At 35.5% G+C, this 15,717-nt stretch overlaps 1 protein-coding gene across 1 annotated transcript in view; it reads right to left on the bottom strand.

The window, feature by feature from the left end:
• The window catches only part of LOC131035883 (vesicle transport v-SNARE 13), a 52,554-nt gene that overhangs the window by 22,992 nt on the left and 13,845 nt on the right, over positions 1-15,717 (bottom strand). Inside the window, exons 2-4 of the mRNA XM_057967640.2 lie at positions 15,204-15,262; positions 14,865-15,053; positions 2,962-3,132 (exon numbers count right to left, since the gene is read on the bottom strand). Coding sequence (XP_057823623.1) covers positions 2,962-3,132; positions 14,865-15,053; positions 15,204-15,262 — 419 coding nt within the window. The remainder of the gene's footprint in view (positions 1-2,961; positions 3,133-14,864; positions 15,054-15,203; positions 15,263-15,717) is intronic.

The raw sequence follows: 15,717 nt of genomic DNA, 5'->3' as shown, positions 1-15,717 counted from the left end.
CAGAAGCCTAATGCTAGTTCTAATCCTAAAAATAGAAATGGTAATTTCAATAAAATTTCTCATGCTGGACAAACTCATGTGACTAGATCTAATAATGCTTATTTTTATGGTTACTGCTTTTCTTGCAACTACTTTGGTCACAAAGTTGTAAATTGCAGATTGTTTCCTAGAAGAAATTTCAGTTTTGTGAATCAAAATCCTTTTGCTCCTCTAAGGAATTACAATATTATGTTATAAATACAATAACTTTGGTCATTTTGCAAAGTTTTGTAAAAGTGTCTTGATAGATTCATCTAAAAAGGTGGATGCTAAAGGAAAAGCAAAGGAGAATGTTAGAGTTAAGAGGAAAAAGGAGAAGCCTAGTTCACAAATGTCTTTAGTTGTGCAAACTGCTTTCCTAGCTCAAAATGAGAAAGACATCTAGTATGTTGATAGTGGTTGTTCCAAGCACATGACTGGTGACAAGAGCAAATTTCTGACTCTTAGAAGAATGAATGGAGGTAAAGTCAGATTTGGAGGTAACTCTTCAGCAAGAGTTGTAGGTATAGGTACTCTTGTCTTGAATGATGGAGAAACAAAAGTTGGGAATGTTTTTTATGTTACAAGTTTGAACAACAATTTGTTGAGTGTCAGTCAATTGTGTGATCAAGGGTAGGATCAAAAAGGGGGAGATTGTTGGGATGTTTTGTCATTGATGTCTTTGATAGTTTGGGCTGTATGTGTGTCTTACTCAACAAATTTGTCTATTCAGATTGCTTTCTCAGATCCTTTGCACATATTCGATGTGGGGTGCAGATGGGCATATACGTATTGTTGCTAATGAAATCTTTTGACAGCATTTTACACGTGTCTTACAAGCAAGTTTTCTATATGCTGTAATGTTCGAATATTTCTGGAAACTGTTTCTGGCTGGAAGATAGACGTTATCTCTGTCTATTTTTTTTCTGGTGCATACAATCAGTGTGTATGTTTGTGCAGGTGCCGTTTTTGTTAGGAAGGCTCTGCTGAGTTTTCTAAAAGTTTTTTTCTTAACCTGACAGTTTGTGTGTGTCAGTTTGAAGGATCTTTGGTTTGATGGTTCTTTTGAACATACAAAAACGGGTGTATTATTATTATTAGGAAATGATATCGTGTCTTTTGGTGTATGCTTTAGAAGTGTTATTTGTCTCAGAAGTACGACTGCGTGGTTAAAAAATGATAATCATCTAACAGAATTCTTAGATTAGGCGTTTTTTTTTTAAATATATCATGAGTCAATGCTAAAAAAAATTTTGAAGAAGAAGAAGATTGAGAGATGTAAAAGGATACATAGCGTGTGAAGGAGTTCGCTATTTTTTTTTTTATGATGACCTTTGACGTTGTGTGCAGAAGCTGTGTGATAATGCTACGTGTATCGAACTGTTGATGAGCAGAGGAATTTTGACTGTGTGGTGTACAAAAAGGGGATTTCATTAGCTGGAACAGAGTGTAATATGGATGGAGTTGCTTTATTCGCAGTTATTCATAGTGGCTGGGATTTGAAGGATTGAGTGAGAATGCAGATTCAGAATGTTTAAGTATATGCTGTGTTGAACAATCAAAGTTTCAGTCTCTTGCAGCTTGAAGTTTCTGTCTCAGACTTATATCACTGTTTGAAGTTTCTTTCAAAAATTGAAGTTGTGTGGCGTATAACTATTGGTGCATTCTCAGGTCTCTTTGTTTCTTTGTAAATTCTTGTAATTCAGAGGTTGGTGCCTCTATTGTTTAAGGTAAATGCCCATGTAAATCTTGTAAGCTGAGGTTGGTGCTTCTGTCGTTGGAGAGTTGAAGCTCTTACTTGTGTATGGGTCGATGCCCTTGATTATAAATGAAGACTTTAATGCCATGGTTTTTTACCCAAGAGGGTTTTTCACGAGAAAAATCTTGTGTTGAGCTTTATTCTTGCCTTCTCTATCTTTTATCTGATTTAGTCAGTTTTTAAGTTTCTGAAATACTGATTCAAACACCAAGTGAGTTAATGACATCATAGTTGAATCAGTTTCAAATTGGCAATTGACTCAGACACCTATGTGGTCATTCCCTTTCAATTTTTATATTTCTAGTGATATATTTATATGTTATTTTTAAAATTTCAGTAATTTTTAGCTTGTTTAAGTTATTTTTAGATATTTTTAATTTATTTGTATTTTAGAATTATAAATATTAACTTATATATATATATGGTTACATTCAACTCCTAATTCCAAGTGCTCTCATGGTGATGCAAGGGGCTGGACATAAGTCAATGTATTGCAATAAGTCCAAGCCCTACTTTTAAGTGTCCCCATGACTACAACAAAGTGCTCAAGTGTCCCTGAGTATGGAACTGGGATTTTAATATGTGAATATAGGCACTGTTCTCTACTGCATGCTCCAAACCTTTGGTCCTGATTCTAAAAAAAATTATTATTTGCATATTATGGCCAAATCTAACAACAATTGTCAATAGAAAATATTAGCAAATGAAATACCTAGCCAGAACCACTGTTGTAGAACTGACCAACAAAATACAAAGATACAAGTGAAGAACAGTTATAATTTAATAAATGTTTATGAAGAGTGCAAATAAGGCACACTTCTTTGTGTCTTATTGTCACTTTCCCAGAGTGACTCTGCAAAATGTCTCATATCACATTAATTCATCCAACAAAGGTTCTTATTTTCACCATAGTCAGAAAACTCTTCTGGTTTTTTCAGCATGGAACACTAACCAATTTTCAATTAAACAAAATAGAATAAAATGAATACTAATACTCCTATAATGATTTTGAAACACAGAAATATCCTACTCATATTAATCTAAATACAAGAGAGTAGCATAAAAATATCTCAGATCTAAGGATGTAAAAGAGACGCATCATAATAGAGATATTTCAAACTATACATCATACTAGATTTGGAAAAGATCAACAATAGAAAACCTGACATTAAGAAAAATTATACCGTATCATGTGTATGCAATAGTGATTGTCGTTGCTGATGCAGATCTTGAAGAATAGAAACACCAAGATCCTCTGTCTCAAGAAGTGTTCTCCTGCTGTCCTTGATCCGATCATCTGTCTGGTTAAGTCTCCCTGTTGACATCAATAATCTGCCCCTCTGATCTGCCGATGCCTGCATCATTTGATGAAAATTGAAATGATTTCCAAAAACAGAGAAAATTTTGAGGCAAAACAATGGATAAAAATAGTCAAGAGGGATTTATGATGAGATCTTCAAAGTTTGAATTTATAGATTAACTAAGATACAGAATTTCCAAAAACAAAAAACGAACTCATGTAGAGCACACAGAAACCTCAATAAGATGAAATACAGAGATAAATAGTTACAATCGTGATCAACAAAAATTTCTACAAGAAGAATTGCAAAATTATTCATAAATATTTCCTGTGTTGTTTGTAACTAGGATAATGTATGGGTTCGGATTGCCTTAAGGCAACATCTGAACCCACTTAGGACTGGGCCCTATCCTAAAGGGTAACGTGCCCCAAGGTTAAGCCCAGCCCTATCCTAAAACCCCACGCCACAATAACAAACATTGGCATCAAAATGAAAGAGGCCGACTTGCAAAATAAAAGTTAAAGATGCATATAAATAAAAGACACTTTGCAAATCAATTCAACTCATCTTCTTTTCAGCGAATTAGCTCTACCTGAAAAGTGCGAACTTACTCTTGGAGGGTGCGAAGTTGACCAGACTTATGTGAATTAGTTCTAGAGGACAAAGACAATTTTGATGCAGAGATTAGAAGTGCAGATCTGTCATTCAAGAAGGATTCAGATTTGTCAAGGAAGCTAAGTATTGTGCTTGTGCTATCAAGAGAATATATAATCTGACCTGAGGGTCTTTAATGCTGGGTTTTTCCTCCTTGGAGGTTTTCCCAGGGTATTTGTGTTTGTCTCTTGTTTATTTCCTTCATTTCTGATTTTACTGAATTATGATTTACTAAAATGCTACAAATCTGATTACAATCTAGGGCATAATTAAAGGACATAAATCTGATTAACAATCCTAGGGTATAAAATTACATGGTATCAGAGCCGAGGTGTCACTAACTTCTAATTTTAGTAAATCATTTGTTGCATAGCTGCTGGTTGTTTTCAGATTAAAATGTCAGGTTTGAAGGCTGAAGATAGACTTGAGGGAGCCATTGATTTTGCTGCTTGGAAGGTCCGTATTCTATTGATCCTTGAAGAGAATGATCTGCTGAAATTTGTAGAAGAAGAAAGGTTGTCTCCTCCAGAAGATGCTGAAGAGCTGAAACAGTTCAAGAAAGATTCCCTCAAGGCTAGGAGGATCACAATTGAGTCCGTCAAGAATCATCTTGTCACTGTCATATCAAAGTTTGTGTCTGCCAGGGAAATGATCAAACACTTGGAAGGGATGTATGAAGTCAACAACCTCAGCAAGGCACTTGCTCTAAGACAGCAGCTTCTTCACATGAAAATGAAAGAAGAAGACTCAATCATAGCCTACTTCATGAAGATCAATGAACTAAAAGACAAGCTAAGCACTCTTGATTGCCAAATCTCGGATAAAGATCTTGTTATGATTGCATTAAATGGTCTACCTGATGAATGGGAACCATTCATTCGTAGCATTGGTGGAAGAGCTGATCGTACCAACTTTGAGCGTCTTCAATCTGATTGCATCGAAGAGGAATCTCGAATTGAGGTAAGAGGAAAACTCAAGAACTCTCACAAAGATAATCATGTTCTCTTAGCTAAATCTAGGAAAGGTGGACATTGGAAGAAAGAAAAGAGAAGCAAAGATTTTAGATCCTCCTCCTATGATCCAAGGAAGAAGTCAAGAGATTCCTCTCACATTCGTTGCTTCAAATGTGAAAAGTATGGTCACTATGCCAGAGATTGTCAGAATGATCCAAAGGAAAGGGAAGTCAACTTAAATGAAGTTGTCGAACAAAGTGAAGATTATCTTCATATCTCTGCTCTATCCAGCAATGTTCCTACCAACAGCAATACGTGGATACTTGACAGTGGTGCCTCCACACACATCTCAAGTTTTCGTAAGCATCTCTCAGATCTGATTGAAAAGGACACCAACCTTCATGTAGTAATCGGTGATGATGCTCTATACTCGGTAAAAGGTTTTGGTACTACCTCTTTAAAACTAGATTCTGGTATTTCCTTACAACTCTGTGATATTCTCTTTGTACCTGGTATTAAAAGAAATCTTATTTCCATTTCTGCCTTAGAAGATAAGGGTTTGCAAATAGCATTTTCTGAAGGGAAAGTACTCACTTGGCCTAAGAAATCTAATTTCAAATCTGCTCGTATTATTGGAAATAGATGTGATAGTTTATATAAGCTTGCAACTAATCCAATTCAAGCTTTCATTCATGAGACCCCTGAATCATGCGAGCTATGGCATAGAAGACTGGGACATCTACACTTTCAAGCTTTTCCCACTCTCGGTAAAATGGTTAAAGGTATGCCTAAACTTAGCTTATCTCATGATGATGCTTGTAAAGGTTGTGCAATGGGTAAGAATGTAAAGAATCCTTTTCATAAAAACGATAGTAAGGCTAAAGAAAGGTTAGAACTTATTCATTCAGATTTATGTGGTCCTATGTCTGTAGCATCTCCTAGCGGTTTCCTATATTATGTTATCTTCATAGATGATTTCTCTAGGAAAACATGGATATATTTTCTTAAATCTAAAGAGTCTGAAGAAGTCCTAAACAGATTTAAAGAATTCAAAGCCTTAGTTGAAAATATTACAGGAAATCGAATTAAATGTTTGAGGTCTGACAATGGAGGTGAATACACCTCATGTAGTTTCTACGACTTTTGTGTTAAAGCAGGAATTAAGAGGGAGTTCTGCGTTCCCTACAATCCTCAGCAAAATGGAGTTGCTGAAAAAAAGAACAGGACCATTGTTGAAGCTGCAAGAGCCATGATCCATGATCAAGACCTACAACCTTTTCTATGGGCAGACGCATCCAAAACAGCAGTTTATATTCAGAATAGGTGTCCTCATTGCGCCCTAAAGGATGTGACTCCTGAAGAAGCCTTTACAGGAATCAAACCTGACATCAGTCACCTAAGGATATTTGGGAGCTCGGTGTATGTTCATGTGCCTAAAGAAAAACGAACCAAGTTGGATCCATCTAGGAAGAAAGGCATCTTAGTGGGATACAGCGAATCTTCCAAAGCCTTCAGGATCTACATTCCAGGTCAAAGGTATGTTGAGGTAAGTAGAGATGTAACTTTTGAAGAAGATATTGCTTTCAAAAGATCTAAAGGTTCATTATCCAACAATAATGATATGGTGATTGAAAATCAAGATTCAATAGTTGAGGCTAACCCTGAGATACAAGAGGAGTCTACTAACCTTCCAGATCAGGAAGTTCAGAATGACCCATCAAAGCCTATGCACTCTACCGATATACCTCAGGATATTGTGGTCTGCAAGAAGAGACCACTTTGGGTTAGAAACACGATTCAAGATGCTGAAGAATTTGCTGCTCCTAGAGGAACCTTTAGAGATAGCAAGAGATTACAAAATCATGCCAACTACATTTCTGTGATGTGCAATATCATTGAGTCTGAACCTCACAATGTCGAAAAAGCTATGTCCCATCATGCTTGGAAATTAGCCATGGATGAAGAGTATGGGTCTATCATCAAGAATAATGTCTGGGACATTGTACCTAGACCCAAAGGTAAGTCTGTTGTCTCCTCTAACTGGTTGTTTAAAATTAAACATAATGTTGATGGTAGTATTGAAAAATATAAAGCTAGGTTTGTAGCTCGTGGTTTCTCTCAAAAGGAAGGAATAGATTATGAAGAAACTTTTGCCCCTGTTGCTAGATATACCTCTATTAGATCTATAATAGCTATTGTTGCAGCCAAAGGTTGGGAGCTGCATCAAATGGACGTTAAGACAACCTTCCTCAATGGTGTCATTGAGGAGGAAGTCTATATTGAGCAACCAGAAGGTTATGTAATCCATAAAAGAGATTCTCATGTTTGCAGGTTGAAGAAAGCCTTATATGGGCTCAAACAAGCTCCTTGTGCTTGGTATGAAAGAATTGATAAGTACTTACTAAGCTTAGGATTTTGCAAGAATGATGTTGATGCTAACATTTACTTGAAAGTTTATAATGATGAGATGCTTATTTTAGTTTTGTATGTGAATGATTTATTTCTCACTGGTGAAAGTAAATTAATCATAAGATGTAAGAAGGAATTAGCCTCAGAATTTGAAATGAAGGATTTAGGTCTAATGCATTACTTCCTAGGGTTAGAAGTATGGCAAAGATCCAATGAAATTTTTCTAAGTCAAGGAAAATATACTATTGATATTTTGAAAAGATTTAGAATGATAGACTGTAAACCTATGCATATTCCTATGGAATCTAACTTAAAGAAGTTAAGTGTTTCTGCAGCTAACTCTGATTTTGCAGATCCATCTAAGTACAGGCAGTTGATTGGTTCCCTGATGTACCTAGTCAATACTAGGCCAGATATCTGTTATGTTGTGAATGCTCTCAGCCAGTTCATGAGCTTACCTAAACTTGTTCACCTAGTTGCTGCCAAGCACATTCTAAGATACCTGCGTGGCACGATTGGTTATGGGCTGAAGTATTCACTTAATACCTCGATCCTCTTGGAAGGCTACTCAGATTCAGATTGGTCAGGAAGTGTCAAGGACAGAAAAAGTACTTCAGGTATCTGCTTCAACTTGGGCTCTGTAGTGATCTCTTGGGCATGTAGAACGCAATCTTCGATAGCATTAAGCACTCCAGAAGCTGAGTACATTGCCGCATTTGTTGCATCCAGAGAAGCAGTGTGACTTCGCAAGCTCCTTGTTGGATTATTTGGTCAAGCTAGTGGTCCTACCACCATTCATTGTGATAATCAAAGCTGTATAAAGATGTCAGTAAATCCTGTATTCCATGATCGGTCCAAACATGTGGAAACACACTATCATTTCATTCGGGACATGGTGCAAAGAGGCACCATTCATCTAAAGTACATTGGCATAGATGAACAGATTGCAGACATCCTTACCAAACCTTTATCCAGAGTGAAGTTCGAATACTTCAGAGACAGACTTGGTGTTGTGGAAAACGGAACCCTGATTGAGAGGGAGCTTCAATCTCAGTGACTCTATCTGCAGCACTCTGATTGAGAGGGAGCTTCAATCTCAGTGACTCTATCTGCAGCACTTTGAATCATTCTTTGCTTGTGTGCAAGAATGAATTATGTCCAATCTATGCTTGTGTGCTAGATGGATAATTGTAATTATGTAAAGACCCACTTGTATATTACACTTTCTATGCTTGTGTGCTAGAACCATCCTATGCTTGTGTGCTAGGTGGAAGATGTAATTCTATGCTTGTGTGCTAGATCCGAACCCACTTAGGACTGGGCCCTATCCTAAAGGGTAACGTGCCCCAAGGTTAAGCCCAGCCCTATCCTAAAACCCCACGCCACAATAAAAAACATTGGCGCCAAAACGAAAGAGGTCGACTTGCAAAATAAAAGTTAAAGATGCATATAAATAAAAGATACTTTGCAAATCAATTCAACTCATCTTCTTTTCAGCGAATTAGCTCTGCCTGAAAAGTTTGAACTTACTCTTGGAGGGTGCAAAGTTGACCAGACTTATGCGAATTAGTTCTAGAGGACAAAGACAATTTTGATGCAGAGATTAGAAGTGCAGATCTGTCATTCAAGAAGGATTCAGATTTGTCAAGGAAGCTATGTATTGTACTTGTGCTATCAAGAGAATATATAATCTGACCTGAGGGTCTTTAATGCTGGGTTTTTCCTCCTTGGAGGTTTTCCCAGGTTATTTGTGTTTGTCTCTTGTTTATTTCCTTCATTTCTGATTTTACTGAATTATGATTTACTAAAATGCTACAAATCTGATTACAATCTTGGGCATAATTAAAGGATATAAATCTGATTAACAATCCTAGGGTATAAAATTACATCCTAGACTCAAATCCATTTCAGTGGCCATCCCAGAGCAGCAATCACAAACTGTGGCAGAATATGCTACGGATAATGAGTTGGCTGCTCTGTTAGAGGACCTGATTTACTTTAACATCCTTCTCTATTCTTTTGATTAGGGACCAATCAAGAGAAGGTTAGACTTGTACTAAGCCCATGTGCATTAGAGGAAAAATTAGAAAAATAAATGAAGTAAATAAAGGGATTCTATCCCAAGATACAAATAGATAGTTTTAGAAAGAAAATAAGTCTACTTCAGACAAGACACTTGAGTGAAAGCTAAATGTTAAGACTATAGCAAAATATTTATGTAAAGTAGCAAAGCATGTGGTTTCAAACAAGTTATGCGTATTAACTGAAGGTAACTGAATATGGATGATAACTGCAAACAGGCTCCTCTTCTCCTTTCATCCTTCCTCCTTTATAAAGGGTTGAGAATAATCAGTTTAAAGTTGGAAAAATAGGATAATAAGAATGCGGAGGCAGCATGTCCTAAAGATTGGTTGTGGTTCACCTCAGAGTTTGGGTTGTTCTAGTAAGTCTAGGACAGATTAAACCTTACAATGTTCTCCTTTTCTACTTTTACCAAGTGATAATGATCCACATGAATAGTTATCTTCTTGAAATGTGCATGCATTTTGAAACTTTTGTCCATCTTTGTTTAAATTGTGTAAAGGATCAACAAAAAACACCAATGGAAATTCAAGTAATTATGTTTGAATAAAATGTATGTACTTTGTAAAGTTTTCTAAATCAAGAGGATAGTCAATACATTGTTTAATTACTTGACTGACACATGAGGAATTAAAAGTAGTATAAAACTAGCAATTGCATCTTGGTGTGCAATGGGTATGCCAAAGAGGTGTGGAAGGTCAATTAGAGAAGAATTGAATCTCTTTTTTTTGCATAAATTTGTGTAATACATGAGGTCAATTGGTAGGTCATCATGATGTTGTTTGTGCACCAAAGGTCTTAATAGAGAAGTGGTATATTCAAATCAATTATGCGTCCAATTAAAAGGATCCAATCATAATTGAAACAAAACCTTTCAATCAAGAAGATAATCAAGTTTCATTACCAACATGCTCATGTTATGTTTGCAATAGGGTGAGAGTGAGAGAGAGGTAGAGATAGGGCTAGAAAGGGGGAGAAATAGACTGCGGAAGAGTGAGAGAGAGTGAGGGAGAGATGGACAGAAGGATATGGAGAGATAAAGAGAGAGGAGAGATAGAAAGATAAAGATAAAGATAGAGATAGAGATAGGAAGTGATATATAGAGAGGGAGAGATATAGTGGTAGAGAGAGATAGAGAGATAACTAAATAGAGAGAGAGAGAGAGAGAGAGAGAGAGAAGAAATATGGAGAGAGATATAGAGAGAGAAAAAGATAAATATAGTGGTCTAAAATGAGGGTGAAGGAGGGATAGAGAAAGAGATAGATGGACAAATAGAGAGACATGTCTAGAGATAGAGGGGAGAGAGTAAGATAGAGGTAGCGATGAAGATGGAGTGAGAGAGGAAGAGAAAAATTGATAGAGAGATAGAGGGAGAGGGAGAGATAAAAAATAGAAAGATAGGAGATAGAGACGGAGTGATAGAGAGGAAGAGATAGAGAGATCTATAAAGGAAGAGGGAGAGATAGAGTGATACAAAGATATATAAGGAGATGTAGAGAGGGGGAGAGGGGGAGAGGGAGAGAGATTTAAAAATATTGAAAAATAGAGAGCTAGAGATAGATAAATAGAGATGGAGAGAGGGTGAGAGAAGTAGGGGGAGATAGAGGGAGAGATAGACATATATTGGAAAGGAAAGAGAAAGATACAACGAGAGAGAGAGAGAGAGAGAGAGGAGGAGGAGGGGGTGGAGGTGAAAAATGGGGAGGGAAGGAAGGAGAGAGATAGAGTGAATAAGAGATAGGGAGAGGTGGAAATAATGATATATAGATAGAGAGGGGTGGAGATATACAGAGATAGAGATAGAGGGGAAAATAGTGACAGAGGAAGAAGGTGATAAAGACAAGTAATAGAGAGAAAGGTTTAGAGAGAGGAAGAGAGATAAAGAGGGGGGAAGATAGAGAGATGGTAATAGAGATAGGGAGGAAGAAACATGTAGTGTGTATGTGTGTATGTATTAGAGAGAGAAGTAAAGACATAAAAAGAGGGAGTGACGAGGAGAGAGAGAAAGATGGGGATAGAAAGAGGGAGAGAGAGGGATATATAGGGATATAAAGAGGAAAAGATAGAGATAGAAAGGAGGGAGAATTAATTTAACTTGCAAATATAAAGGGAGTGAGAAAGAGGGAGAAATGGAAGGAGAGAGAAAGAAGGAAAGGGAGAAATACAGATAGAAAGTGATACAGAGAGAGATAGAGATAGAGATAGAGTAGGAGAGATGAATGGAGAGGAGTGTGTGAGTGAAAGTGATGTGGAGATAGATATAGAGGGAGAAAGATATATATATATATATATATATAGAGAGAGAGAGAGGGAGGATATAGAAGTAGAGAGATATAAAAGGAGTGATAGGGAGAGTTAAAGAGATAGATATAGTGCGAAGATAAAAGGGGAAGAGAGATAGGGAGAGGTAAGGAGATACAGATAGGGAAGTGAGATAGAGATGGTGATAATAATCAAATGACATGGTACCCTAAGAATATGTCACCAAAGACACATGCTATACTTAAATTATTGGCATGAAACAAGTAATCAAAAGTTAGTTTCTCTCCCTCCTCTCTCTCTTGCTTTCTCACTTTAAACTTTTAATTCATGTTTTAAGGTGAAATTTATTTTATTTTATAAATTAAAATGAAAATTTAAATATAATTATTCTATAAAAAAAATAATAATAAGACAAAAAATTATAAATTAAATTAATTCTAATATCTTTTAAATATTATTTATAATTCCATAAGAACACATAAATAATTAATATAAAATTTGAACTTTATAAAAATTAATCCTTAAAGGAAGAAGAAGAATTATAATAAATTAAAAAACAAGATAGAATATTTGATAAAAGAAGATAGCATAAAAGATATTCTAAAACAATAAAAGGAAGATTTTCAATTCAAAATATTATTATTCTACAATATTTTTATAAAGACAAATAATTATGAATTAAATTAATTTTAATAATTTTTTATTATTATTTTTAAGTTCGTAAAATGATATTAATATTTAAAATAATTTTAAAACTTAATGAAAGAACAAAGCTAATTCTTTCTTTTTTCAATAATTTTTTCCTTTTAGTTTTAGAAACTTACAAGATAGAATATCCTAACATTAAAAGAAATTTATGTTGAAAGATTTTCGTAGCAGAAGATAATAATAAAAGATAGATTTTTCTTCTATCCATTTTTTTTAATTAATAATATTAAAATATATATTTTTTATTTTTTTATCAAGAAAGATTTCTTTTTTAAATTAATATAAATGTAAGCATGTATAGTTGAGATTAATTCTATAGTCTTGCATCCTTCTCTTCAATTTCAAACCATTGATTTCAACAAGTGGGAGGTCCATTTCATATAGGGAATGCCTTCAGTATAATAAGGAGTTTGACAGAGTCCAAGATATAAGTGAGTTGCACGAGGACACAAACCATTTAGAACATTACAGGCCAGTGAAGGGTCAAACTTGCAACGAGATTCTTTTTTAAATCTGTAAAAAGAAAAAATACGAAACTTGGCAGATAAAAGGTCATGGTTTAGACAGTAAGTAGGGCAACTATAAAAAGGACAGTATATATTAGTTGCAAATCTAACAAAATATTCACATTTATTTTTCAAATTGGGTTTGGATTAAGGCAGCTCCATATGGGTTGGTGTAGGCAAAGAAAAATAATCAATAAAATCCTCAGCCTTGTGTGCACCAATACTACCTTGCAGGGATATCCTATTTGTAAATTTCCATCTGTCTTTACATATCATCAAATATCGAAGTCCCTATTTTTCTTGGTTAGACTGATGTTCTGGGCTTCACATATAATAGTTGGACAGCAGACCACTCTCCTCTAATCACAACACGGATGTCAGAAAGAACAAGTAGATGCACTTAAGACTCTTGTGGGTAGAAGTAAAAAGGTTGCAACAGACGAAAGAGCAGCTGCTGTAAAGATGGAGACATTCAGAAAAAAGATGTGATGAAGAGGAGATTTGGAAATGGTGAAAAGAAAAAACCTGACCACTCAGACCTGGCCCTAACAGAGGCCAAACAAACACCACAAGGTAGTGGAAGATCTTTAAGTAACTAAAAAGAATGGGCTGGTATGCCTTTGTTTAACTATAATGGAAAAGCTTCAAGAGAACCACGCAGAATTTATGGAGGCAAAAGCAAGGGCAAAGCAAGATTTGACTCACCACATACCATAACTACATTCTTGATTAAAGAGTAGCTGCTTCAGCACATAAAGTATGAAGGCCAAAATCAAGGGCACGGCAAGATTTGGCTCATCACATAACATAATTATATTCTTGATAAAAGAGTATTTGCTTCAGAATATCAATTTGATGGCCAAGAAACCCATCCCTAAAAACTAGCTTGAATGGTGAAAATTTTATGGGTGTTCCTATGCTTGAAGATCAAAACCAGTTGACAAATCCTGGCTCTGGTGAACATGGACTCTCTTAATGAAACTACCAAAACATGCCAAGTAGCTGCTATGCAGCAGTAGGAGAGATTCATAAGGTGATGTATATTGATCCTGCTGTTTTATCTCCAAAAATAAGATGGTTCACCTTCTTCCTGATCCATCTTAGCATGCTGGGCATGGTGATGATTAGTCATATGCATAGAAACGGACCTCGGACTCAGTGCAGACTCGGCATATGTATATGTATATGTATAGGTATACTATATATACATATACATATACTATATACACACATATACAAAGTATATGTATACATATATACATATATATGTATACATATACATACATACATACATATATATATAGTTTTTGTACTAACAAACCAAAACCCCTTTTCAAAATTTTGTTGAACTGGCAAACCAGGTTCCTGAACCTGAACCGGTGCCCGAACCCGAACCGGCAACTTAGACCAACAATAATATAATTATATCCTTATTGGAATGAGCTATTAGGGGAACTTGAAAACAGTTCAAAAACAATGAGAAACAACTGAATCAAACTCATGAAAACTTTCAACTTTTGACCAGAAGGGAAAGCCAAACACCAATAAAACTGTCAACTGTAAAACAAATATCAATTGGTTATGTCCGACTGACAGTTGCCTAATGCAAAGCTATGTGAAGTCCCTGCATTACTATGTATTCTGATGAGTATCTCTGCCATCCTTTATGCTATGTCTGAACTGAAAAAATTGCCAGCACGCTAGATAACTTATTACCAAAGATTATGCCTGCCTCATACAGCATCAATCTTCAGTGGCATTCCATAATCTTCAAACAATTTTTTTCTCTTGAGAGCCAGTCCTTCATGTCATAGATGATTTTATAGTTGCATGCTAGGATCGTGAACCACCTGCAGTTGCGAAGATTGGTATTTTGGAACAATGCTTAGCATGGTCTGCTTTAAATGATACTAAGAGTTTATTACAATCAAGGCATTTGATATCATGCACAGTAGTGAAATTCTACGGATATTTGAAAAATGGTTTCCTGGAAGAATTTTGTAAAGTTAAGTCTTCAGACTGTCATACCCAAACAAGAGATACAAAAATTATATTTGACCAATATTTTGCAAGTGCACTCTTGCAATACAAACATGCAATGAAAAACTGACCTAACAAATTCATGTTCTGGAATAACATACAATGTGCATCCTTTCTAAATGTCATTATATGGTAGACAATATACCATTAAGAGGCATTTTAGTTAATTACCATCAAAGTATCACCCATCCCTGATTCAAGTAGTTCATCCCTTGCAGCCTGGGGATCATTAGCTGCTGAAGATTTTTTAAGTTCTCTTTTTAAATTGTTCAAATCTGACTTGTATTCCCTCAATTTTGCAAGAAGATTTGCCTTCAGGCTTGGCTGCAAGCTTCTTGCTTCAAGATCCATTTTACGAATCTGATTGTCACAAATTTGATGCAATTTTGTGAGACTACACACATCTGTGTACAAGTGATTGATAGCGAAAACAATTCATAGAGTAGATGATAAATGTTAAAAAAAACAATGTCAAAAGAACTCAAAGCACATAGTTAAGAATTTGTGTACCAATGCTTCAGCTTCTTCTACTCCAGCTTGTATTTCAGAAAGTTTCTGCTTCTTCTGCTCTGTAAAATTAAAACAATTCAAACCAGGAAAAATTTGATTGGTGGAATTTTTCTACTAGTATAGGTAGTGAATCTTTTCAGCTCAAAAAAATCAGAGATAAAAATTAGTCATGATGGAAAACCATAAGATTTAGTAGAAATAAATGTATGTGTTGATGAATCTAGTAAACTCATATACATTTTATATGTAAATATGGCAAACATTTTATAGAAAGTTTTCAAATTTTGGTTTTAAACTAGGGAGTTGGCAAAAAAATAGCCCATAAAAAACACCCAGTTCCAATTCCAGGTATGCAAAAGAGCTATGTTAAAAAGCTCTAAACAATCAAACCACGTGATCAGCCGTCAGCTTAATTAAGATAGGAAGAAATTTTGAATGAACCCAGCAAAGTTGACACATGCCTAGAAAGGAACAAAGTTTGTCTCGGAACTGCAAGTGACTGGAGACACAAGAA

This window comes from Cryptomeria japonica, chromosome 8 (assembly GCF_030272615.1).
Source record: "Cryptomeria japonica chromosome 8, Sugi_1.0, whole genome shotgun sequence".
NCBI lineage: Eukaryota > Viridiplantae > Streptophyta > Pinopsida > Cupressales > Cupressaceae > Cryptomeria > Cryptomeria japonica.
This window is presented reverse-complemented; position numbering and strand designations above follow the sequence as displayed.